Genomic DNA, 23,464 nt, shown 5'->3' on the forward strand with positions numbered 1-23,464 from the left:
ACCAATCTCCCTCCAATCTGTGCCTACACTTAGAGTCCCGATGAGATTGGCGGCCGAAGAGGAAAGTTGCATGCTCGGGAAAAGTAGTCTGGTGAGCTGCGCACAGGCAGAGCAGTACACAGGTGCTCTCCTTACAATTCTCATTAAGCCATGGGACCTAACAGTATGACCTCTCTGAGCCTGCCCCCCTCCCCCGGGCCCCCGACCAATGTAGCTGGAGAGCAGAAAGTAATGAGTGAGGTGGAGGATTGCAAAAATTACCACTCCGGTGCATCGCTCACTGAAAGTTGCCCCGACATGAGAGCGGCAGCCTTCTAGTTTGTGCAGTTTTCTTCTCCTTGTGCTCTATGTAAGTGTCCAACAGTTTAGCCTGACCACTGTGAACAGACTGGTCTCAATGTGTGCTGTGCGCTGTCAGTGTGCGCTGTGCTATGGTGTCAATGGCTGTGCAGTTGTGTGGATCTCAGCGCTGGATTGTATTCCCTCCCGCTGTGCTGCAGCTCCTCTCCTCTCTGCCAGCCTGAATAAAAGGGGGAAGTGGGGACATGCAAGCGTGGAGCCGCACACACAGGCTCCTGATGAGATGAATGGGAGAGAGAGAGAGAGGATGGATGGGAGTTGCAGAGGAGACAGCAAGAGAATGGGGAAGAGACCCAGTTCTAGTGCCCTGTCCCTCTGGTCTGCCCCCAGTGCCCTGTCCCTCTGGTCTGCCCCCAGTGGCCTGTCCTTCTGGTCTTCCCCCAGTGGCCTGTCCTTCTGGTCTGCCCCCAGTGGCCTGTCCCATTTTGTTAAAGTTGTTGTTGGTAATATTTAATTTTGTAACTTGATTCTGCATAAAACATTGTCATTCCATGAGATAATCTACGAGGGCGTGTTTACGGGAGCAATTAGGCGCAGGGCAGTATGAATTAGGTGAGGCAACTGGTGGCGAGTAACTCTTGAGGCCTGGCTAGTAGCTCAGGACTTGAAATTTTGAGCCCTGACATTACTATAATCTTTTTATATGGACTAAAAACTGAAGAAGGATTTATGAATAAATGGTTGTGGAACGAATCATTTGAGTTTCCATTATTTGTTATGGCAAAATTTGCTTTAATATACAAGTGCTTTGGATTACAAGCATGCTTCCAGAACGAATTATGCTTGCATTCCAAGGTTTTACTGTACTTATGGAGTAAAAACGTTGGGTCACATACATTATACTATAATATTTCTGTTTCTTAATAGTTGGATCAAACTTGTATGGATCAAAGAATATCTGATGAGGCGAAAAGTATTGATACTCCATTGGATGCTACATCCATATAAGCTAGAACTGTATTATAGGTCATTTAATATCTTTAACACATTTACAATCTCGAACTTAAATTTTTTTATGCCTTTTTTTATGCCATTTGTACAATAAAAAACATTTTATTGGTAGCATCTTTTGATATTTGTATAATGCCTTATGTCTCCCTGGCAGCGCACTGAAAGTCCTTATGTTTATATTAGTTTGGTTCTGTGTTACAACATGGATTGTGCCCCCAGGAAAGGATATTTATGATGCTCTTGATCAGCCTCTTTCACCTGGGGTACCGCAGCACTACATTTGCCAATGAGTCTGGGTAACATTAAGAATTAACACAACCTCTGTCTGTCTGCTAAAGAGCGTTGTGTTAGGCTGCATTGAATATTCCCTGACATACAGTAATGTGGACCAAGCCTCAGACTGAGGTGCCTCAAGACTGAAAATACATTTGAAGGGCACCCTGATTGGACAAAGATTCAGGAACACTGCTCTAGATTCTAATACATGATAATTAATGGAGGATGAAAATGGGGGAAGGGTTATGGCAAGTAATAAAGTGTTTCCCATGGTACAATCAACCAATGTTGTACTGTTTCATATACACACACACACACACACACACACACACACACACACACACACAGTGCCTTGAAAAAAGTATTCCCACCCCTTGAAATTTTCCACATTTTGTCATGTTACAACCAAAAAACGTAAATGTATTTTATTGGGAATTTATGAGATAGACCAACACAAAGTGGCACATAATTGTGAAGTGGAAGGAAAATGATAAATGGCTTGAAGTCAATACTTTGTAGAACCACCTTTTGCTGCAATTACAGCTGCAAATCTTTTTGGGGATGTCTCTACCAGCTTTGCACATCTAGAGAGTGACATTTTTGCCCATTCTTCTTCAAAATAGCTCAGATTGGATGGAGAGCGTCGGTGAACAGCAATTTTCAAGTCTTGCCCCAGATTCTCAATTGAATTTATGTCTGGACTTTGACTGGGCCATTCTAACACATGCTCTGATCTAAACCATTCTGTTGTAGCTTTGGCTGTATGTTTAGGGTCGTATTCCTGCTGGAAGGTGAACCTCTGCCCCAGTCTCAAGTCTTTTGCAGACTCTAACATGTTTTCTTCCAAGATTGCCCTGTATTGGGCTCCATCCATCTTCCAATCAACTATGACCAACTTCCCTGTCCCTGCTAAGGAAAAGCATCCCCACAACATGATGCTGCCACTGCCATGTTTTACGGGGGGGGTGGTGTGTTCAGGGTGATGTGCAGTGTTGGTTTTCCGCCACACATAGCATTTTGCTTTTAGGCCAAAGAGTTCAATTTTGGTCTCATCTAACCAGAGCACCTTCTTCCACATGTTTCCTGTGTCCCCTACATGGCTTCTCGCAAACTACAAACAGGACTTATGGCTTTCATTCAACAATGTCTTTCTTCTGCCACTCTTCCATAAAGGCCAGATTTGTGGAGTGCACGACTAATAGTTGTCCTGTGGACAGATTCTCCTACCTGAGCTGTGGATCTCTGCAGCTCCTCCATAGATACCATGGATCTTCTGGCTGCCTCTCTGATTAATGCTCTCCTTGTCCGGCCTGTCATTTTAGGTGGACGGCCATGTCTTGGTAAGTTTGCAGTTGTGCCATACTCTTTCCATTTTCGGATGATGGATTGAACAGTGCTCCGAGAGATGTTCAAAGCTTGGAATATTTTTTTTTTATATAACCTAGCCATGCTTTAAACTTCTCCACAACTTTATCCCTGTCCTGTCTGGTGTGTTCCTTGGCCTTCATGATGCCGTTTGTTCACTAAGGTTCTCACAACAAACCTCTCAGGGCTTTAATGAACATCTGTATTTATACTGAGATTAAATTACACACAGGTAGACTATATTTACTAGTTAGGTGCCTTCAGAAGGCAATTGGTTGCACTAGATTTTAGTTAGCAGTATCAGAGTAAAGGGGGCTGAATACAAATGCACGCCACACATTTTTTAGATATTTGTAAAAAAAAAAAAAAAAAAAAAAAAAAAATTTAAACCCATTTATCATTTTCCTTCCACTTCACAATTCTGTGCCACTTTGTGTTGGTCTATCACATAAACTACACTTACGTTTTTGGTTGTAACATGACTGTATGAATACTTTTGCAAGGCACTGAATTTATCTATATAAAATATCTGTTTATATACTTACATACCTTTAGCCTTACGAAAAGATGAGCTTGTGCAAGTACCCAAAATGGTTCTGCTATAAGTTCCACCACAGCAGACACTCCAAAAGCCAAAACGCTGATGCCATAATGTGGGATGATTTCAGGGTCCGGGACTTCCAAGACTCTAAGCCATATCCACCCTAGAATGAACGACCAGCCGATTCCTAATGGAACACTAAAACCATTGCACAACACAGTATGTCAGACTATAGATGATCTATGATTATTTTTTAAATGGTCAGATGGGAAACGCATGCTCTTTTCTTAAATCATTGCAAGAAAGTTGGCATTATAGTGCATATAATAACCAATTGCTAACAATTCACAGAAGAATTAGGATACATACTTTGACCATTGTAGCAGAAATCTCATAAACATTAAATATTTGGACGCAACAATGTGAAATGCAGATCTACTATAACTATTTTATAAGTACATTTTCTTATTTTATTTCTCCTAATGTAGCTCACTACATAAATACAACATTTAAATAACCTTAAACAAGATGATTATTTGTAACAATAATGGGGGATGCCTTTGTCTCTTCTGCATATCAGCAGAGGTTAACTACCATGTTTCCCCAAAAATAATAAATTTTGGCAACAAAAGACACAGTAGGGCTTATTTTCAGGGTAGGTCTTACCATGTAATGTCATGTCTTCTCTCCCCCTCTCCCTCCCTGTCAGGAATCCCCAGTGTGAGCCAAGTTAAAATGCTTGTAAAATCCTACAATCCACTCTATTACAGTAGTATATAATGTACAATGTGTGTGTGTGTTTCTGTAATATAAATTGTGTGAAATACCTTTGTTACAGCGCTTCCCACGCCGGATCGCTTTTCCCTGCTCCCATCTCTGCTCCCATCTCTGCAAGATATGGGAGAAGAGGAGGAGATCAGCGGGAGGTCACAATTATATTACAGAAACCCACACATTGTACATTATATACTACTGTAATAGAGTGGAGTATAGGATTTTACAAGCATTTTAAACTAGGGCTTATTTTTCGGGGTAGGGCTTATATAGCAGCCCTCCTGGAAAATAAAAGTAGGTCTTATTTTTGGGGAAACACTGTATGCCTAATGATAAATCCTGCTTTGAGCTGTATAATCTTATTTTTTTAGATGCAGCGATTTTAATTATTTATAAAGAAGGTGCACACTAAAACAAGGGGGCCCAAAGTGCACTTCCCGGCGCCAAAGAAAATAATTTATCTGTTAATGAGGTTCCACTAGAGGAATATAAAAATAATCATATAATAAATAAATAAATCAATATCAAATACCAATCAGTATGATATGATAAACGTTGCAGCAGCTGTTTAAAGTTAATGAAAACTCATCTATCAAAAAATATAAAATTGTATCAAACACATAGACCCAAAACTGGATCATAAAATGATAAAACAGCGATAAGGATGGATGAAGTCCAAAATCACATAAGTAGATAATAAATAAATGAATGATGAAAGTCCCAAAGTGGTTTGGCAGAACACAGTTCAGAAAGTGGCAAGTGCTTCTAGGGTTGGAATAGTAGTGCACCCTACACCAGCTCCCAATCTTCACCACAAAAGTGAGGTACACTTCCCCTCTGGGGTTCACACTCACCAGATGACTGAATAAACTGAGCCTTGTATACAAATTCCTCATGTTTAGACCTCCAACATCACTCCAGAAGCAGCAAGGGTTAATTTCCACTCACGGTCCATATAAAACACAAAGGCACTGACATAGTGTAATTCTGCTTTAATAAAATAAAACCCGTGTCCCAACAACCCGCTTCCTATCTAACGTACAATGTATCAACTTGCAAAGAACATAAGAGTAGTCACCGCTCTCCTCCGAACACAGGGGCCGCGCTTGTCCTGAATGCACAGTGTTGCAGATACCTTTCCTGGTTACGATGAGCCAGCGGTGGAACGCACTCCTCTCACTTCCTGGTTACGCCGTCGTAGCCACGCCCTGAAGCGTTTCGTCACTTCCGACTTCAACAGAGGGCGTGGCTACTCTGCATCATTGGAAACTATCATCCCTCCTCCACGGCCATTGGATCAGACGACACTGCCCGCCCGCCCGCTCCCATTGGTGCATTAGAGAGCGGAAGACAGGCAGGACGTCAGTCGTGTCAAGTCACCGTGATGATTCAAAATAGTCATTTTAGAAACTGCACATAATATATTTAAACAGCAATTACATATCATAATTCGTCACGTTTGCATAATTAAGTCATGCTAACCGATAACATTATATGGAAAAGAACCTTCTTTACAAGGAACTGTCTAGCTGTAAAAACATTGTATTCAGTATCTGCCGGAGTTAGGAAAAAAAAAAAAATATATATATATATATATATATATATATATAGAGAACAGGATGCCAGGGTTGGGTCCTGGATGGATGCTACATAGCTCCAATTTTCAGAGTCTAGTCCATTTAAAACACTGGTTCAGGAGGTCACCCAGAGGGGGTGAGAGATTCCGGGAAGTTAAAAGTGGATCCAGAGAGGATGGGCTTACAGTCCTCTGTCTTTCTTAATGTTATTTGGGGGCCTGAAATTTCGGAGGCTCTAAAGCGACATTCGGGAGGGAAAAGAGCCTCCCCTTCTGACCCCTGGTTTTCAGGCACACAGGGGGTTACCAACTTCCAGGAAGTCCGCTAAAAGGAGAGGAACTGACAGAGGGTGAAGGAGTGTGGAAGTGAAGGTGTCTGCAGAAGTTGTATGCTGCTGAGAAGGACTGGAATACTTACCAAACCATATGTGCCTGTGTTATGTTTTGTTTGCTGTGCTGAAGGAAAAACAGACTTTTTTTCATTTGTGCTGAAGACAAGCAGGACTTTTGTTTTGACGATTTTCCCTATGCTGAAGAAAGCGTTGTTTTGTTTGGTTTGGTTTTCAAATAAAAACCCCTTTTTGTTCACTACTACGGTTTAAGCACTTATCTCGCTGAGCTAAAGAACCCCCAAAGTTCACAACTGGCGGAGAATGTGGGCAAAGTGCATTTGCAGGCGCAAAAAAACGTTTAAAACTAAAAACTGACATTTAAAGAGACAGTGTACTTATGGCATGTCTTGGGTGAAGTCAGCCCAGGCATTACAAACAGCAGGCAAAGGCATGGAGGAGGTCATTAAGGCTTTGGCACAAGCCACCGTGACCCAGCAGCAAGCCACCGTGACCCAGCAGCAAGCGTTAGCAGAGGCAAACCGTCGCCATGAGGAAGCGATGGCTCAGCAGCAAGAAAACACACAGCTGCTAGCCGCTCAGTTTACAGCCCAGTAGGAGTCCACTCAAGCACAGGTGGCTGCCTTGCAGAAAGCAGTACAGCAGCTGGCTCAGGGACAAGAGCAAGCGGTCGTTGCCGCTAGCAACCCAGTGTCTGTGAGGGCCAGCCATTTCTTACAAAAACTAACGCCCAGCGATGACGTGGAAGCCTTTCTCACCACCTTTGAAAGGATAGCAGAGAGAGAGGGGTGGCCCCGGCACCAATGGGCCGGCATTATCTCCCCTTTTCTCACCGGTGACCCGCAAAAGGCCTATTTTGACCTCCCAGCCGAGCACATCAGGGACTATGAGCGTCTAAAAGCCGAGATCCTGGCCCGCCTGGGAGTGACCACAGCCGTCTGGGCTCAAAGGGTGCATTGCTGGCGGTACAAACCTGACCAACCACCCAGGTCCCAAATGCATGAACTAATTCAGTTAGTTAAAAAATGGCTGCAGCCAGAAAAGTTGTCAGGTCCACAAATGGTGGAACGAGGGGTGATGGACTGGTACCTACGGTCCCTACCAGATGACCTACAGCGCTGGGTAAGCCACGGAAACCCTACTAACGCTGACCAGCTGGTCGAGCTGGTCAAACGGTACACCGTGGTGGAGGACCTGCTTGGGCCTGCCAAGCGTCGGGAACCCACGCTAAGGACACCCAGACCAGCCACCACCCCGAGGAGAGAAGCCTTGCCAGACGTTGGCGTCCGCAGGTTTACACAGTCTGCCATAGAACCACGGAGGTCGGTTCCTGTGCCAAAGATGGGGGACATACAGTGTTGGCGATGTCGGTCCTGGGGGCATACCCGGGCACAGTGTCCGCTTCAGAAAGGGGCCTATGGAGTGCGAGATTGCCCGAAGAAGCTCTTTTTATGTGCAAAGATCGTGTGCCACGCATCTTGACCTAGCTACACAACACACCCCTCTAATGTGGAGATACCTGCTGGTGATAATGACGTTGCAGAGAATCTTAGTTCTAATAATAATGGTCCTGTGTCAGGTCTCAAAACCGAGTTGACCTCTGAGGGAGTTAACAACTTCCAGGAAGTCAGCTAAAAGGAGAGGAAGTGCTGACAGAGGGTGGAGGAGTGTGAAAGTGAAGGTGTCTGCAGAAGTTGTATGCTGCTGAGAAGGACTGGAATACTTACCAAACCGTATGTGCCTATGTTTTGTTTTGTTTGCTGTGCTGAAGGAAAAACATACCGTATTTTCCGGCGTATAAGACGACTTTCTGGATGCAAAAACATGCATCCAAAGTCGGGGGTCGTCTTATACGCCGGGTACGGTCTCAGTACTCACTTTTTTTTTCCAGCGGTGACAGTCTCCCGTGCTGCGAGCGCGAGCGTGAATGATTTCAAAGCCGCTCCTTCTCTTCAGAGTGTTCTGTGATAGGAGGAACACAAATCTTCCCAGCAGCGCCTCTGTTCTGTGTTCCTCCTATCACAGATCCCTTCTCATCCTCGGACGAGATGAGAAGACGTCCGTGATAGGCGGAAAACAGAACAGAGGCGCTGCTGGGAAAATTTGTGTTCCTCCTATCACAGAACACTCTGAAGAGAAGGCGCGGCTTTCAAATCATTGATGCTCGCGCTCGCAGCACGGGAGACTGTCACCGCTGGAAAAAAAAGTGAGTGTTTGCGGTCAGGCACAGTGGGGGCAAGTGATGGGGTATTACTTCTTCTTACCACCAATGTAACTTGATTATCATACAGATCGCTCATGTAAAGCACCTTCCCAGCACTTACCACCAATGTAATATGGTTATCCCACTATCCACCAATGTAATATGGTTATCCCATTATCCACCAACGTAACTAACTAGGTTATTCTACAAAGTACCCTTGTCAGCGGGGGCATTCCTTCTCCTAAACATGGGCAAGTGATGGCACAGAGAGGGGCAAGTGATGACACAGTGAGGGGCAAGTGATGGTACAGTGAGGGGCAAGTGATGGCACAGTCGGGGCATGTAATGTAATGGCACAGTGAGATTTGAAAAAGCCTGTTTCTGTCAGCGGTTCTGGCTACCCCTCAGCTTCCAGAAAGACTAGTAAGAAGGGGGTAGTCTTATACAGTGAGTATATCCCAAAATCAACATTTTTCCTGGAAAATTAGGGGGTCGTCTTATACGCCCAGTCGTCTTATACGCCGGAAAATACGATTTTTTTCATTTGTGCTGAAGACAAGCAGGACTTTTGTTTTGACGATTTTCCCTATGCTGAAGAAAGCGTTGTTTTGTTTTGTTTGGTTTGCAAATAAAAACCCCTTTTTGTTCACTACTACGGATTAAGCACTTATCTCGCTGAGCTAAAGAACCCCCAAAGTTCACAATATATATACACACATTTAAAAAAAACATCAGCAATTAGGGTATAAATCTAAGATTAGCAGAATAAACCGCTTATCATTACTGAGTACCCCTATTATTCGTATACTGAATGGAATGACTGTGTGCATATTAAACCTTAAGGCAAACACATGTTTGGAATACATATAAAAAAGGTACATAAACCTTTGTATCTAAATGTATAAATAAGTATATAAATATAAGTGAATAAATGGAAGAGGAAAAAGAAGGGGGAGCAAACGGAACTCAAAAAGGGATGAGTAAACGTCTCGAGAAATTAATTCATGACGGCGTAACCAGGAAGTGAGAGGAGTGCGTTCCACCGCTGGCTCATCGTAACCAGGAAAGGTATCTCCAGCACTGTGCACTCAGCACAAGTGCGGCACTTGTGTTCGGAGGAGAGCGGTGACTACTCTTATGTTCTTTGCAAGTTGATACATTGTACGTTAGATAGGAAGCGGGTTGTTGGGACACAGGTTTTATTTTTATTAAAGCAGAATTACACTATGTCAGTGCCTTTGTGTTTTATATGGACCGTGAGTGGAAATTAACCCTTGCTGCTTCTGGAGTGATGTTGGAGGTCTAAACATGAGGAATTTGTATACAAGGCTCAGTTTATTCAGTCATCTGGTGAGTGTATACCCCAGAGGGAAAGTGTACCTCACTTTTGTTGTGAAGATTTTAATTATTTGCCTAATAAAATCCTTTGTATTTATGCATTATAGTGTACTAGGTAATTTTGTGTCCCATTATGAAATTAAATTGTCTCTCAAAATAGGGTCAATGGAAAAGAGCAATGGTTCTATAGAGCGCACCAAGGAGGCAACTGTCAAGAACAAGCACTGACAGAAAAGGCTGTGGCAATAGAATATACTTGGAAAATAAGGACGTAGTTCATGAAAAGCCCCAGAGTAATATATTCTGTCAGTCAACATGACCTTGATCTAAATACAGTAGATAGCTAGGTCAGTTAACAAAAGTCAACAGAATACAATAACTTGACTTGAATGACAAGGATATGCTTGCATTTTCAGTAATGGAATCTGATAGCACAGCCTGGAGACATTTCAGTGGTGATACTCACGCAAGCCAGGTCAGGTGTATAGTCTGTGTCCAGCTCTGCCTGGTGGAGTGGCTCAGGCAAGCTCTTCGAAAGGCTTCTCGGGCAAGGAACACTACTGTGGTATATAATAGGGTCAGCCTAAAAAAATTAAAAAAAATGAGAATGATCAATAAAAAACAAATACTGTAACAACTACTGTATTTTATTTCAATACCTAATGTGGAACAGCAATAATAACCTGAAAGAGGTTCACATTCTTCCCCACTTTTTTTTCTTGTTTTGAAAAAAAGAAGGTTGGCTGGAGTTCCACTTTAACCCTTCCATGTCTGGAGGTTATCAAAAAACTTTTGTGACCAGACCAAATTTTGAAGGGAGAAGTAGGGCCAAAACTCTTTTAAACTCTTTTGGCCCTACTTCTCCTGGGGATACTCTTTTCTGCACTCCTAAAAGCTCACTGTTGGCTGATATCACTCAGCCGGTTCAGACTCTGGAGAGATCCCGACTTTAATGTCAGGATTTACCCACATGCCTGGACTGACTGAGCCAGCTGCTCCTTCCCCCTCTACAGCCCAGCATTCCAGTGAGAGCTGGAGGGACAGAACAAACAGAAAGCAGTGACTGACCGTCACCAGCTCTCCATTTACTGAAATGTGAGAACTGAGCGATCAGGGGTGTTTGATTGCTCAGTTCTTGGTGTAGAGGTGGCAGGGGACAAATGCAGCATCAAAATCTTTGCTGCATCCACCTAGGGGAGTATAAATGTTTATTATAATTTAATCTAAAACTTTCTCTTTTAATATGCATTTGTTTTAGAACACATGGGGGATATTTACTAAAACTGGCAAGTGCAAAATCTGGTGCAGCTCTGCATAGAAACCAATCAGCTTCCAGGTTTTTTTGTCAAAGCTTAATTATTATTATTATTATTATAATACAGGATTTATGTAGCACCAACAGTTTACGCATCGCTTTACAACTTGAGTGTAGACAGTACAAATACAATACAGTAGGAATCAGAGGGCCCTTCTCCTTAACTGAACAAGCCGATTAGCTACCATGCACAGCTAAAGCAGATTTCGAGTGCTCTAGTCTTAGTAAATCTCTCCCATGGGGTTTAAATTTGCTCATTTGTTTTTAAAAATAACCCAAATAATTTTTTTGCTACATTAAGCAGAAAAATTGACAAAACTGCAATTCTCATTTAGGGCTTGCACAGTGTTCCAAAAACACTGGGTGTGACCCCAAACATAGATCGCAAACCCACTACGTTTGCCTGCACCAGATTGCCTGGTACCGCAATCCGGTTGCAGTACATTTTTAAAAAGTAGTGCTAGTAATAGTATAGGTGCAATCCAGTTTGAATAAATGGGCTGAAAAACACAGTGACTGCACCGATACGCTCCGTTTTCCTGTGCAATTCCAGTGTGAACCAACACCCAACGTATAATGTGTTTTGTATTCTTTTTACTATTCTAAATATTTACAGTAAGAATCTTTTTTTTTTTTCTATTTAGGTCCCTTTCACAATGATGGACTGATTGGGCCTACCTGTTAGATTGACAGGTGAACCCGATCGGACCATCTATGTCACTCTATGAAGCGGCAGATGTCAGCTGTCACCCACCAACATCCGATTCAATTGGATGACATTTAGAGGGAAACAGACAGGCAGTCCCTTTTTCATCCAACACCCATAGAGGACAGCAGACACTGACCTGTCATCCACCTGCTCAGCAGGGGGATCAGCAGAGAGATCCCCTGCTGAGCAGTCCAATCTGTTGGTGGACTTCACCAGTGTGAATGGGGCCTTAGCCTGAATACAGAGACCCCAAATATGCTAAGGTGTTGACACATATGTCAATACTATATCATCCCTGAACAGTTGCATATATTTAACATTTCTTTAGACTGTACTGTGCTCCCAGTTCAATGCATGTACTACACCAATAATAAAAATAAATAAAAAAAATACAAAATTGACTTGAAACATTAAGATATATCTAAGGGACCAGACGAGTCCCTCTGGTCCCTAATAGGGGTCAATTAATATAGTTTTTCAGGGCGGATATCAAGTGCCGATATTCTGTACATCACCGTCACCTGCCACCAGATGCAGTATGTCACATGCCACTGTCACCTGCCACCCAGATGCAGCATGATACTTGCCCCTGTCATCTGCCACCAGATGCAGCATGTCACTTGCCACTTTCACCTGCCACCCAGATGCAGCATGATACTTGCCCCTGTCATCTGCCACCTATATGCAGCTTGTCACTTGTCACCGTCACCTGCCAGCCAGATGCAGCATGTCACTTGCCACTGTCACACAGATGCATCATGATACTTGCCACTGTCACCTGCCACCCAGATGCAGCATTATCCCTTCCACTGTCATCTGACACCCATATGCAGCTCGTCACCATAACCTGCCACCTAGATGCAGAATGTCACCTGTCACCCATATGCAGCCTGTCACTATTTACACTGCTTCTGGCAGCCTCTGTCCAGCAGCGTCCGAGCGGGTAAACTTCCACATGTGGGTGGGCAGGCGGTGAGAGATGACGTAACTATCTCTCTGCTCGCCCTTGGCTGCAGCTCTGACAAGAGTAGCCTTCGTGTAGGGGCAGAACAGCGGCGATGCCAGGCAGGCAGTGAGAGATGATGTCATCTCTCTACTGACCGCCGCACCGCTAACAGAGATTGTCAGAGAGCGCCGCACAGGGATAGGGGGAAGAGGTCTGACCAATATAGGCAATATTGGTACGTTTGACCAATACCGATAATTAGAAAAATTTGAAAATCGGCCCCTGATAATCGGCTGACCCCTAGTCCCTAACATGTTTAATGTTAACAGGGCAGGTTGGCTTCCATATGAATGCAAATATATGCTACTAACACCCCTCTTTTTAAATACATTTTTAATGCTGCCGGCAAAACCTGTTCCAGTGTTTCCAGTGCTCTCAGCAACACCTGTACCAGCGTCATCAGTGAAGCCATAAAACATCTAAACCAGTGTTACCATCACACAAGTATGTGTTACGAATGTAGCCAGTAGTATTTGTACCAGCATCAGACTAGTTCACACCAGCAACTGTGTACCTGATCACTGTCACACCAAGTACAGTGTCACCTATATGCCATGTCCAAAAAAAATTACAAAAGCAAGGAGGCCTTTCAGATTCTGAGTATGACAGAAGAGAGCAGTGGGGTGGAACTCGAACAGCAGAAGACAACCACCAGCAGCACAGTTCACCTGGATAAAGAGCCAAGTACAAGTCGTCAGGTGTCACATCAGCCATGAAGGATTTGGGCCCATACTAGTGTCCTGGTAATGCTGTACAACAATGTCAATTGCCCAAGGAGGGGAGAAGAGGGAGGCGCCAGACTTGCCCAACACACGAAAAACTACAGGTGGTCTATCTTGCAATAAAGCAGCATACATTGTGTGAAGGTTATCCTAATGGTGTCGCCATGTTTGTCGTGTATTGGGCAAGTCTGGTGCCTCCCCCCTCTCCCCTTCTTGGGCAATTTACATTGTTATACAGCATTAACAGGGCCAGGGCCATATTGCCCCTTCTATGGCTGATTAAGTGCCACCTTGGAATCTAAAGACAAAAATGTCAATAGCCAAAACGCTAGTTAGAAGTAAGGATTCCTACTGATAGATAAGGACCTAGCTTATATATAAAAAGATTTGGGAAACACCCATTCAGAAGAATATATAAGGGATGTGGTGTAGAGAAAGGTCTTAGACCATAAGAGTCACCTCATTATTCAGCAGCACTTAAAGGAGAAGTCCAGCCAAAGCTTGTTGGCTGGACTTCTCCAATGGAGTGCAATTTGTTTTGACTGAAGTCCGCTTTCTGCTGACGTCACAGAAATCAGTCAAAGGCACCGCCTCATCACAACAATGGAAGTCTGGATCCACCAGGTGCCTGGACTGACACACGTCTCAGCTTCTCAGCGAGCCGCTGAGAGCCTGAGACGGCCACTTCCTGCCCCTCCATGGTTCAGCGCTCCAGTGAGCGAGGAGGAGCTGTGGAGATTGACACCCATCGGCGATGTTCGATCGCTCGGTTCTCAGTGCAGAGACGCCGGGGGACAGATGCAGCACTGGACCGATGCTGCATCCACCTATGTAACCCCCCCCCCCCAAAAAAAAATAACTTTACTTCTCTTTAAAAGACAAACTTTAGGCCTCATGCAAACTGGACATTTTTTGCAGTAGCGTTTTTTTATTAGCTATAGTGGTTTTTAGCAAAACTATACTCCCACAAAAAACCTACGTTAGATCTACCGGTAACGGTATTTCTACGAGCCTTCCAGGACGGCACACCAGAGAGATAAGGGCTCCTCCCACAGGAAACACAATCAATTGACAAGTTTGTTATAAGTTCCCACCCCTCCCCTTGCTCCTCAGTATTTAAAAAAAGTAATCTTGAACTGGTTCACAAGGGGCACCCCATCGGTACTTACCCTTTAGCATATAGCTTACCTTTCTTCACATAGGGTGGGTAGTAGGCCTGCCGTCCTGGAAGGCTCGTAGAAATACCGTTACCGGTAGATCTAACGTAGGTTTTCTCCTACGCCTTCCAGGACGGCACACCAGAGAGGATATAAAAGGACCTCAGGCCTACCTCAGGGTGGGACCACAGCTTGGAGGACCTTCCGACCGAAAGCCAGGTCTTGCTGTGACAACAATTCTACACGGTAGTGTTTCAGGAAGGTGTGATGACTTGACCAGGTAGCCGCAGTACGGATCTGGTCCCAGGAGGCACCTGCTCTCTCCGCCCAAGATGTCGCCAGAGATCTGGTTGAATGAGCTTTGATATTAAGTGGAGCTGGTTCTCCTGCACACTGATAAGCCTCTGTAATAGCTTCTCTAATCCATTTGGAGACTGATGGCCTTGAGGCCTGTAACCCCTTCCTGACCCCACCATAGAGGATTAGGAGATGGTCAGTTTTCAGGAAACTTTTGGTTCTATCTAAATATATAAGAAGACATCTTCTTACGTCCAAACAGTGGAACTTAAACTCCTTCTCGTTCTTTGGTTCTGAACAAAAGGACGGCAATATCATTTCTTGCGTCCTGTTGAGTAAGGATGCTACTTTAGGTAGGTATAAGGGATCTGCCCTAAGAGTGACCCTGTCTGGTTGCACCCTAAGAAAAGGCTCTTTCATAGACAGAGCTTGCAGATCTCCTACCCTCCTGGCTGTAGTAATAGCCAACAAAAAAGTTAATTTTAACGTAAGGAACCTAAGGGAAACTTTCTCTAAAGGTTCAAAAGGGGGCATAGATAATGACTCTAATACCCTAGTAAGGTCCCATGGTGGACAGAAGCTTTTAAGGACGGGGGACATTCTTTCCCTAGCTAGTAAGAACCTCTTAACTAGGTCGTCCTTCGCTAATCTTTTATCCAGGTACACCGAGAGGGCCGCTACCTGTACTCGCAGGGTGCTAACCTTAAGCCCGGCGTCTGCTCCATCCTGGAGAAAATCCAGGATAACCGGAACCGACTGGGAAGACTTTTGTCTTTTTCTACTCCAGGTCTGGAAAGTTCTCCATATCTTTGAGTAGATCTGTCTGGTGACCGGTTTTCTACTTGTAAGGAGAGTATCAATCACCCTTTCTGAACAACCTTTTTGTTTCAGAATCTGGCGCTCACTAACCAGGCTGTTAGCTGAAAGAACTCTGGTCTCGAGTGAAACACTGGACCTTGTCTGAGAAGATCTGTCCTGGCTGGGAGTCTCAGAGGCTCTGCTACTGACATGAACCTCAGGTTCGCAAACCATGTCCTCCTTGGCCACCATGGGGCAATAAGGAGGACCTGACCTGGGGACTTGCTGACTTTCTGAAGTACCCGCGGAATTAGCGCCAGGGGTGGGAAAGCGTAGGCCATTCTGAAGTGCCAGTTCTGGGACAGCGCATCCAGGCCCTCGGAATCCCGTTCTACCGAGGCTGAGAAGTACCTGTTCACTTTCCTGTTCTTCCGGTTCGCGAACAGATCTATGTCTGGTTCGCCAAACTGAAGAACTAAGGCCTGAAAGACCTCGGGACTCAATTCCCATTCCCCCTGTCTTAATTGTTGGCGACTGAGGAAGTCCGCTTCTATGTTGTCTGTCCCCTTTATATGTATGGCTGAGATGGAGGTGACATTCTTCTCTGCCCAACCCAGGATTTTCATGGTTAGTTCCAATAGGGGACCGGATCTGGTACCGCCTTGGTGATTCAGGTAGGCTACTACTGTAGCGTTGTCTGAGCTCACCTGGACCTCCCTGTCTGTGACATCTTGCTGGAAGGCCTTCAGAGCTTCTCCCACTGCTCTGAGCTCCCTGGTATTGGAAGATTGATGAGCCAGGAGGTGGCACCATCTTCCTTGGGCCTTTTTCTTTCCCAAGTGGGCACCCCACCCCCATGTGCTGGCATCCGTAGTCAATTTTACCGGATCCCATTGTGCCCAAGGTCGACCTTCCCTTAGGTTTTGGTGACTGGTCCACCACTCTAGGGATGACAGGACCTGAGGGGTGAGTACAATCTCCTGATCCAGGGATTCCTTCTTCTTGTCCCAAGAAGACAGAAAGAAAAAATGGAGCATCCTTGCATGTAATTGGGACCAGACTACTGCTGGTATGGATGCCGACATTAAGCCTAGCACTCTCATAACTGACCTCCTGGGAAGTCTGGGGAATCTCACCAGATTCTCTGCTCCTGACACTAATTTTCTTATTTTTTCCTCTGGCAGGAAGAGCGTCTGAAGCCTGGAGTCTATAGTGTAGCCCAGGAAATTTTTTACCTGTTCTGGTATGAGGGAGGATTTCTCTAAATTGATAATCCAGCCTAGGCTTTCTAAAAACTCCATCACCCTGTTGGTATCCCTCTGAACCTGTGACTCTGTCTGACCGGAGATCAGTAGATCGTCCAGGTATGGTATAAGGCATATTCCTTGAAGATGTAGGAATGCTACTGCCTCTGCCAGTATCTTTGTAAAGATTCTGGGGCTGGAGGTTAGGCCGAAGGGTAGTGCCCTGAACTGCCAATGAAAGATTTCCTCCCCTACCACCACCGCAAACCTCAAAAAGGCCTGATGGTCCACGTGAATTGGCACGTGCAAATAGGCGTCCTTCAGGTCTATGGTCGTCATGTAGGTTTCCTTCATGAGGTTCTTTCTTACTGAGTAAATACTCTCCATGGAGAATTTCTTTTGTTCTAAAAATCCGTTTAGTTTTTTTAGGTTTACTATCAGGCGGAATTTTCCTGATGGTTTCTGAACCAAAAACACGTGGGAATAGAACCCCCGGTATTGCTGTTCTACTGGCACTGGTGTTATTACTAGTTGCTCTGCCAATTCCTGAACCCCCTCCAAGAGGGCCCTTCTTTTTAGGGTATCCTTGGGGAGCTGCGTGAGGGTGATCATAGGGGGGGGAAAGGTGACAAATTCCAGGCGGAACCCATCCCTTATAAGCTTGTGTATGTAGGGACTGTCTGAAATATTTTCCCACTGTTGTATAAACTGGGACAGCCTCCCCCCTACCTTGACCTTGGCGTCACTTGGCCTGTTTAGCCTCAGCCTTGGCGGAGGGAAAGAGTAAGTTATTCTTTTTGTTCCCTTTGCCATAAAACCAGCGCCTATTGGGTTCTCTTTTATATTTCTGCTTGTTCTGCCCCTGGGGGCCTCGAAAAGTCTTCTTAAACCCATCTTTCTTAGGTTTCACAGGGAATTTCTTTCCCTTTTCTGAAGACCTAGCTAGGACATCATCCAATCCTTGGCCAAACAGAAGTGAACCCTGGAAAGGGAGTCCACATAGTTTTCCCTTTGATGTGACATCCCCATCCCAGGCTTTAACCCAGATAGCTCGCCTGGACGAGTTAATCAAGGCCGCTGTTTTGGCTGAAGCTTTGGTAGTTTCCAAAGCGGCATCTGCCAAGTATGCGACAGCTTTTCCTATCAAAGATAGAGACCCCAAGATTTCCTCTGACTCTGTAAACTGGCCGAGGTGTTCTGCCAGTTTCTCTACCCATAGGTCTGCATTCCTGGCTACACAGGTCGCAGCTAATGCTGGGGCCATAGAAGCTGTGTTAGCCTCCCATGCTTTTCTTAGGAGTGATTCGGTCCTACGATCCATTAGATCTTTAATACTGCCAGCATCTTCAAATGAGAGGTCTGACTGTTTAGTGACCTGAGACAGGGCCGCATCCAGTTTTGGAAGTTTAAAGAAAGCTTCCCCAACTGATTGGGTGAACGGGTATTTCCGTTTCCAGGTTTTCTGAGTGGTTAGTCTCCTTTCTGGATATTTCCATTCTTGTAGGATTATTTCTTTTAGAGATTGGTGGAGAGGGAAGACTCTATCCTGTGTTTCACTGAGTCCCCTATACACCTTATCCTGTGCAGAGGTCGTTTTAGGAACCTCTGGAATTTCTTCAGTGGCATAGATTGCCTGAAGGAGACTGTCCACGTCCTCTGCTGAGAAGAGGAATCTTTTCAATTTTCCTTCTTCCTGAGACATGACTGAGTCTCTATCCTCCTCACCCTCTGAGCTATGTCTAGTGACCTGGCTCATGACCTCACTTTCCTCTTCCTCCAGATCATGAGAAAAGACCTGGGAGGATAAGAAAGGGGTACTGGGTCCTGCAACTAGCCTTCCCTGAGAACTTGAAGTCTCTCTAGGGGCCGGTTCCTCTGTGCTAGGGCCTGTGGCTGCTTGTGTGGCTGTCTCCCTGAGAGCTCTAACCGTGGCCAACATTTCAGACTGCATTGACAAGAGAAAATCTTTCATCATGGCAGCTGCTTCCTTCCCAGCCAACTGGTTAATACATTTGTGGCAGAAGGGTTTGGTATAGGATTTTGGGAGTTTATCTTTACAGTTTCCACATTTTTTAGAGGAACTACCACTAGCAGATGCTGAGGATTGAGCAGAGGCCCCCTGGGTTTCACCGGGAGATTCTGTTAGAGAGGGGACATAATAAAAACAACCATGTTATTTCTTCCCACTTCAGAGCTGCAGGCTGTACTAGGGAGAAAAGAGAGAGAGAACGAGGAAGGCAGCCGTTACCAGCTGCATCCTGCGACTCAGGAACTCTCACTCTCCCCTTTTCTCCCTTTCCAGGAGGGACAGTACTCACCGACCCCCGATCTGGATTTGGTAGCCGCAGCGCTAGTCTTCCCTTCCTCTTCCATCATGAGGAGGTTGACTGGGTCCTTGGCTTGCCGGTACCTGTTCGCAGGGTTTATCCGCCGCCGACCCCACCGCTCCACGCTGCTCTCCACGCCGAGGCGTCACTTCCGGGTTGCCGTGTAGGGAACGCCCACTCTCCGGTGACGCGCTTCCTGTACCTCCGAACGAGGTCTGGAGCGCAATGCTCCTCTGCAAACCCCCCCAGGAAGAAGAGTTAGCAGCGTGGCGGATTTTTGTGCAGAGGGACGATGGCTTTTTCACCACAGCTCAGAGCATCCATGCCTGTCTTTGTGGCGACCTGTGAGCGACCGAAGCCAACAGGTCAGTTCAGCTCTCCCCGGCCTCCCTGAACCTGCCTCAACAGGGGTACCCTTCGACTTCACCGTCTCCAGGTAATATAAAACAACAAACGTGCCGCTGTGTTCGGGAGAAACACAATCAAAATACTGAGGAGCAAGGGGAGGGGTGGGAACTTATAACAAACTTGTCAATTGATTGTGTTTCCTGTGGGAGGAGCCCTTATCTCTCTGGTGTGCCGTCCTGGAAGGCGTAGGAGAAATATATTTTTTTTAAAACGCTGATAGGGCGGCACAGTGGTGTAGAGTGTAGTACTCTTGCCTAGCAGTAAAAAGGGTCACTGGTTTGAATGCCGACCATGACACTACCTGCCTGGAGTTTGCATGTTCTCCCCGTGCCTGCGTGGGTTTCCTCCAGGTACTCCGGTTTCCTTCCACACTCCAAAGACATTCTGATAGGTTAATTGGCTTCCGTCTAAAATTGTCCCTAGTATATGAATGCGAGTTAGGGACCTTGGATTGTAAGCTCCTTGAGGGTAGGGACCGATGTGAATGTACAATGTATATGTAAAGCGCTGCGAAAATTGACGGCGCTATATAAGTACCTTAATAATAATAATAATAATAATAATAATAAATGCTGCATTTTTAAGCTTTTATCAAAGTTAGAGCGTTTTTAGAGCTAAACAACCCCACTGTTCTGTGGGGGTTTTCCAGATAGAAAATGCCCTGGCAAAAATGATGATAACAGCCTATGTGTGCATGGACACATAGGATAACATGCTGGGGAGTTTATTGGCCGCAGAAATAAAGGCCTGAAGCCAAAAAGAGCAGCTGTCCAGTGTGCATTAGGCCTTATCATTGTTTCTTAGCAAATCAAACTACAAGTTCACAAAATCTACAAATAAACTTATAGTACTTACCGCACGTTTACAATGCCAATGATTTCCTTTGAAACATACCGCAGAGTAAATGCATTTAAAGCAAAAGTAAGGAGACGAAAGAGAACCTGTGGAGAGAAGGAGATCATCTTAATACTCATATACTATGCTCATTTACAACCACAACTTTTCTCAGTCTATTACATCATAACCCAAGTTAGGTGGAAGACTGTGGGAGAAATATAAAAACTGCCTCTGCTCAACTTCGATTAAAAATAATGCTAGATGTCCGACTGTCATCCTAACCCTTAAAAGCCAACTCCACCTTTCTGACCATATCGAGTGTAACACGAAAGATGGTCACAGTCCCGTCAGCTCCTGTCAAATTTAAATTGACAGCTGTGAGTAAGAAGAAAAAAAAAACACCACTACAGGTCCTACCTGTCACCACATCAGAGGGACTGTATTCTCAATGGAGCACATGGGCTGTGAAGTCATCTCACTTGTAGTCCATCGATACTTCCTCCAGCCTCGTAGATGAAAGGTCAGGAATAGCAATGAGCTCAGATGTGGTCGGATCCTAGTCTGAACTTACCCGAGTGACCCTGGCAGAAAGCGGTCATTGTGCTGTGCCAATCATAAGTGGCAGAGGCATTCCCCGCAGCTGCACGTATACACATCCCTTGTAAACATGTGGCTGTGGCGCGGCGCACACGCCAAAGCTCATCTCTAATGCACAACATGTATTTTTTGTTTAGGAAGAAGCCAAGTTGGGTCTAAATGATGGGCTCCCTGTTTAAAAATGGAATAACAGTTTCACCTTTTAAAAAACGAGCTCCAGTCATTTTTGTGTTAATTAAAAGTCAGCAGCTACAAAAATTGTAGCTGCTGACTTTTGATAAACACGCTCACCTATCCCAGGATCCAGCGATGAGGTCGCCCGAAACTTCGCTTCTCTCCCCGGCATGTCATCTGTGGGCACCCACCTGTGACAGCTTGCGGCTTCACAGCCAGGTGCGAGTCGAGCTGCACCTGCTGAATGGTCCGCCAGTCTTCTGGGACCTGTGACGTGTCCCAGGAGACTGCAGGAAGGGAGTGGGAGAGGAGAACCTTAAAACTAGGTATCCGATCTCCCCCTCAAAAAAAAAAACATGCCAAATGTGGCAGGGTAGGGGGAATGCTTAAAGTGGAACTTGCCCTTTTGGGTGGAGCTCCACTTTAACTAAAACTCCTTTCACATGGGCGGGAATAAAAAAACAAACAGTTGAATTGCGTTTTTACCAAACCCTGACCACCTACAAGACATGGTGCCACTCAGATTATTACACATTGCTGTGGTTGAAATATTTTGCATCTGCATGATGCAGTGATTTTAATGCAGCATGCCCAGTTTGAGAGATGACACCACCTGTCAAACTCTCCCATGTAAGTATATGGGACTGCGCCAGAACTGTAAGCCGAATGTGATTGGCAAAATTGCTGTTCAAAAGAAAAAAAAAACTGGCATCAGTAGAAGGCAGTATCACCTCCCGAAGCAGCTGCAAACCTCCCCTCCTTTGAAAAGCAATCCACTGCAGATGGTTTGGGGGGGGCATAAACACTGCTGCTATATGAAATGAGCTTTGGGGCTCATTCTGACAGGCGCGGAGTCCTATCCCCCATGCAGAGAGGCCGTCTGCTGCGTTTTCCTCCATCTAGGCGTTTAATGCAGGCAGCCTATAGAAGTTGATGTACATGCAGCAGCTGCACAGACACTGTCGCATGTCTAGATTTCCACATGTGGCTGGGAGCGGGTGTTTGGATCCAAACGCAGACACCGTGCACACCACTGCGTCTGCATCCACATCTACAGGCTGTCAGCACACAATGCTAAGGTGGAGATACAGCAATAGGCAGCTCTGTATGTAGGACAGGACTCAGTGCCCAGCGTCTGAATGAGCCCTCAAAGAGAAATTCAACCTCCTTATCAAGGAACTATTTTAAACCAAAAGGCTTCTGGACTTTGTAAGCATACACAATGAAATATGGGAAGATAAATAGAATAGCACTGATTTCCAGCAGATTCCATGTAATGGGTCATATATATATTCAGTCTCTGTATTGGCACAGTACCTGCAGAAGCATAGTGTAAGATGCCAGCTTTGTGGTGTCTGTGAGCACATCTTCCGGAGACCCCATTGTTCAGGTGAGTTGCAGCGAACAGGTATTCAGCAGGTAGTACTTCTATGTTCTAATAGTTCTACGAAACATTACAGTCTCCTGGATGAGGCTGGCGCCACCATCTTTGTTATGGGTAGAGCTTCATTCATATACATACGTCGCATATCGACCGACCAATTTTATCGATAAATACTACCAGCACTTTTTTTTCTTTTTCTTAGGTATATACAATCGTCACTCAACGACAACTCTGCAGCGAAGCAAACCGAAAGCCCTCAGGAAATACTGGCGGAAGTCTTAGCTGTCACTGATCAAGGGGCTGGTCATGTGATCTCCCTGTAACACACTTCTTCAGCATTGCTGCTGCCACCTACTGGCGGGAGAGAATATTGCTTTATGGCAGCTGATTTGTTTGAACTGTTTTTGCTGAAAAAAATAAATAAAATCTTTGCAATTTATTACAGCAGTGTTTCTCGTATAACCTTCTTTTAGACTCTTTTGTGTACTCAGAAACTTCCAGCTGTGTATTAGCTTAAGTATATGTATGGTGAAAATGTTAAATCCTATTTTCATTTCCACATTGTATTTCAATTAACTTCTGTCCCATTCCTATATCTAAACAAGTTTGTAAACTACACTGTATGAATTGTTCCAATAAATCTATCAGCTCAATTCACTAATGAACAGTGGCGGCTGGTGCTCAAAATTTTTGGGGGGGCGTAAACGAAAAAAAAAAAAAAAAAAACAATTGCAGCCTCACTGTGCCCATCAAAT

At 45.0% G+C, this 23,464-nt stretch overlaps 1 protein-coding gene across 1 annotated transcript in view; it reads right to left on the bottom strand.

Moving 5' to 3' along the window:
* RFT1 (RFT1 homolog) overlaps positions 1–23,012 on the bottom strand; it is a 65,462-nt gene extending 42,450 nt beyond the window's left edge. The window contains exons 1-4 of the mRNA XM_040359452.1: positions 22,643–23,012; positions 20,573–20,658; positions 10,201–10,317; positions 3,502–3,691 (exon numbers count right to left, since the gene is read on the bottom strand). Coding sequence (XP_040215386.1) covers positions 3,502–3,691; positions 10,201–10,317; positions 20,573–20,658; positions 22,643–22,708 — 459 coding nt within the window. The 5' untranslated portion in view covers positions 22,709–23,012. The remainder of the gene's footprint in view (positions 1–3,501; positions 3,692–10,200; positions 10,318–20,572; positions 20,659–22,642) is intronic.
* Between the last annotated feature and the right edge of the window lie 452 nt (positions 23,013–23,464).

Source organism: Rana temporaria, chromosome 7 (assembly GCF_905171775.1).
Source record: "Rana temporaria chromosome 7, aRanTem1.1, whole genome shotgun sequence".
NCBI classification, from domain to species: Eukaryota; Metazoa; Chordata; class Amphibia; order Anura; family Ranidae; genus Rana; species Rana temporaria.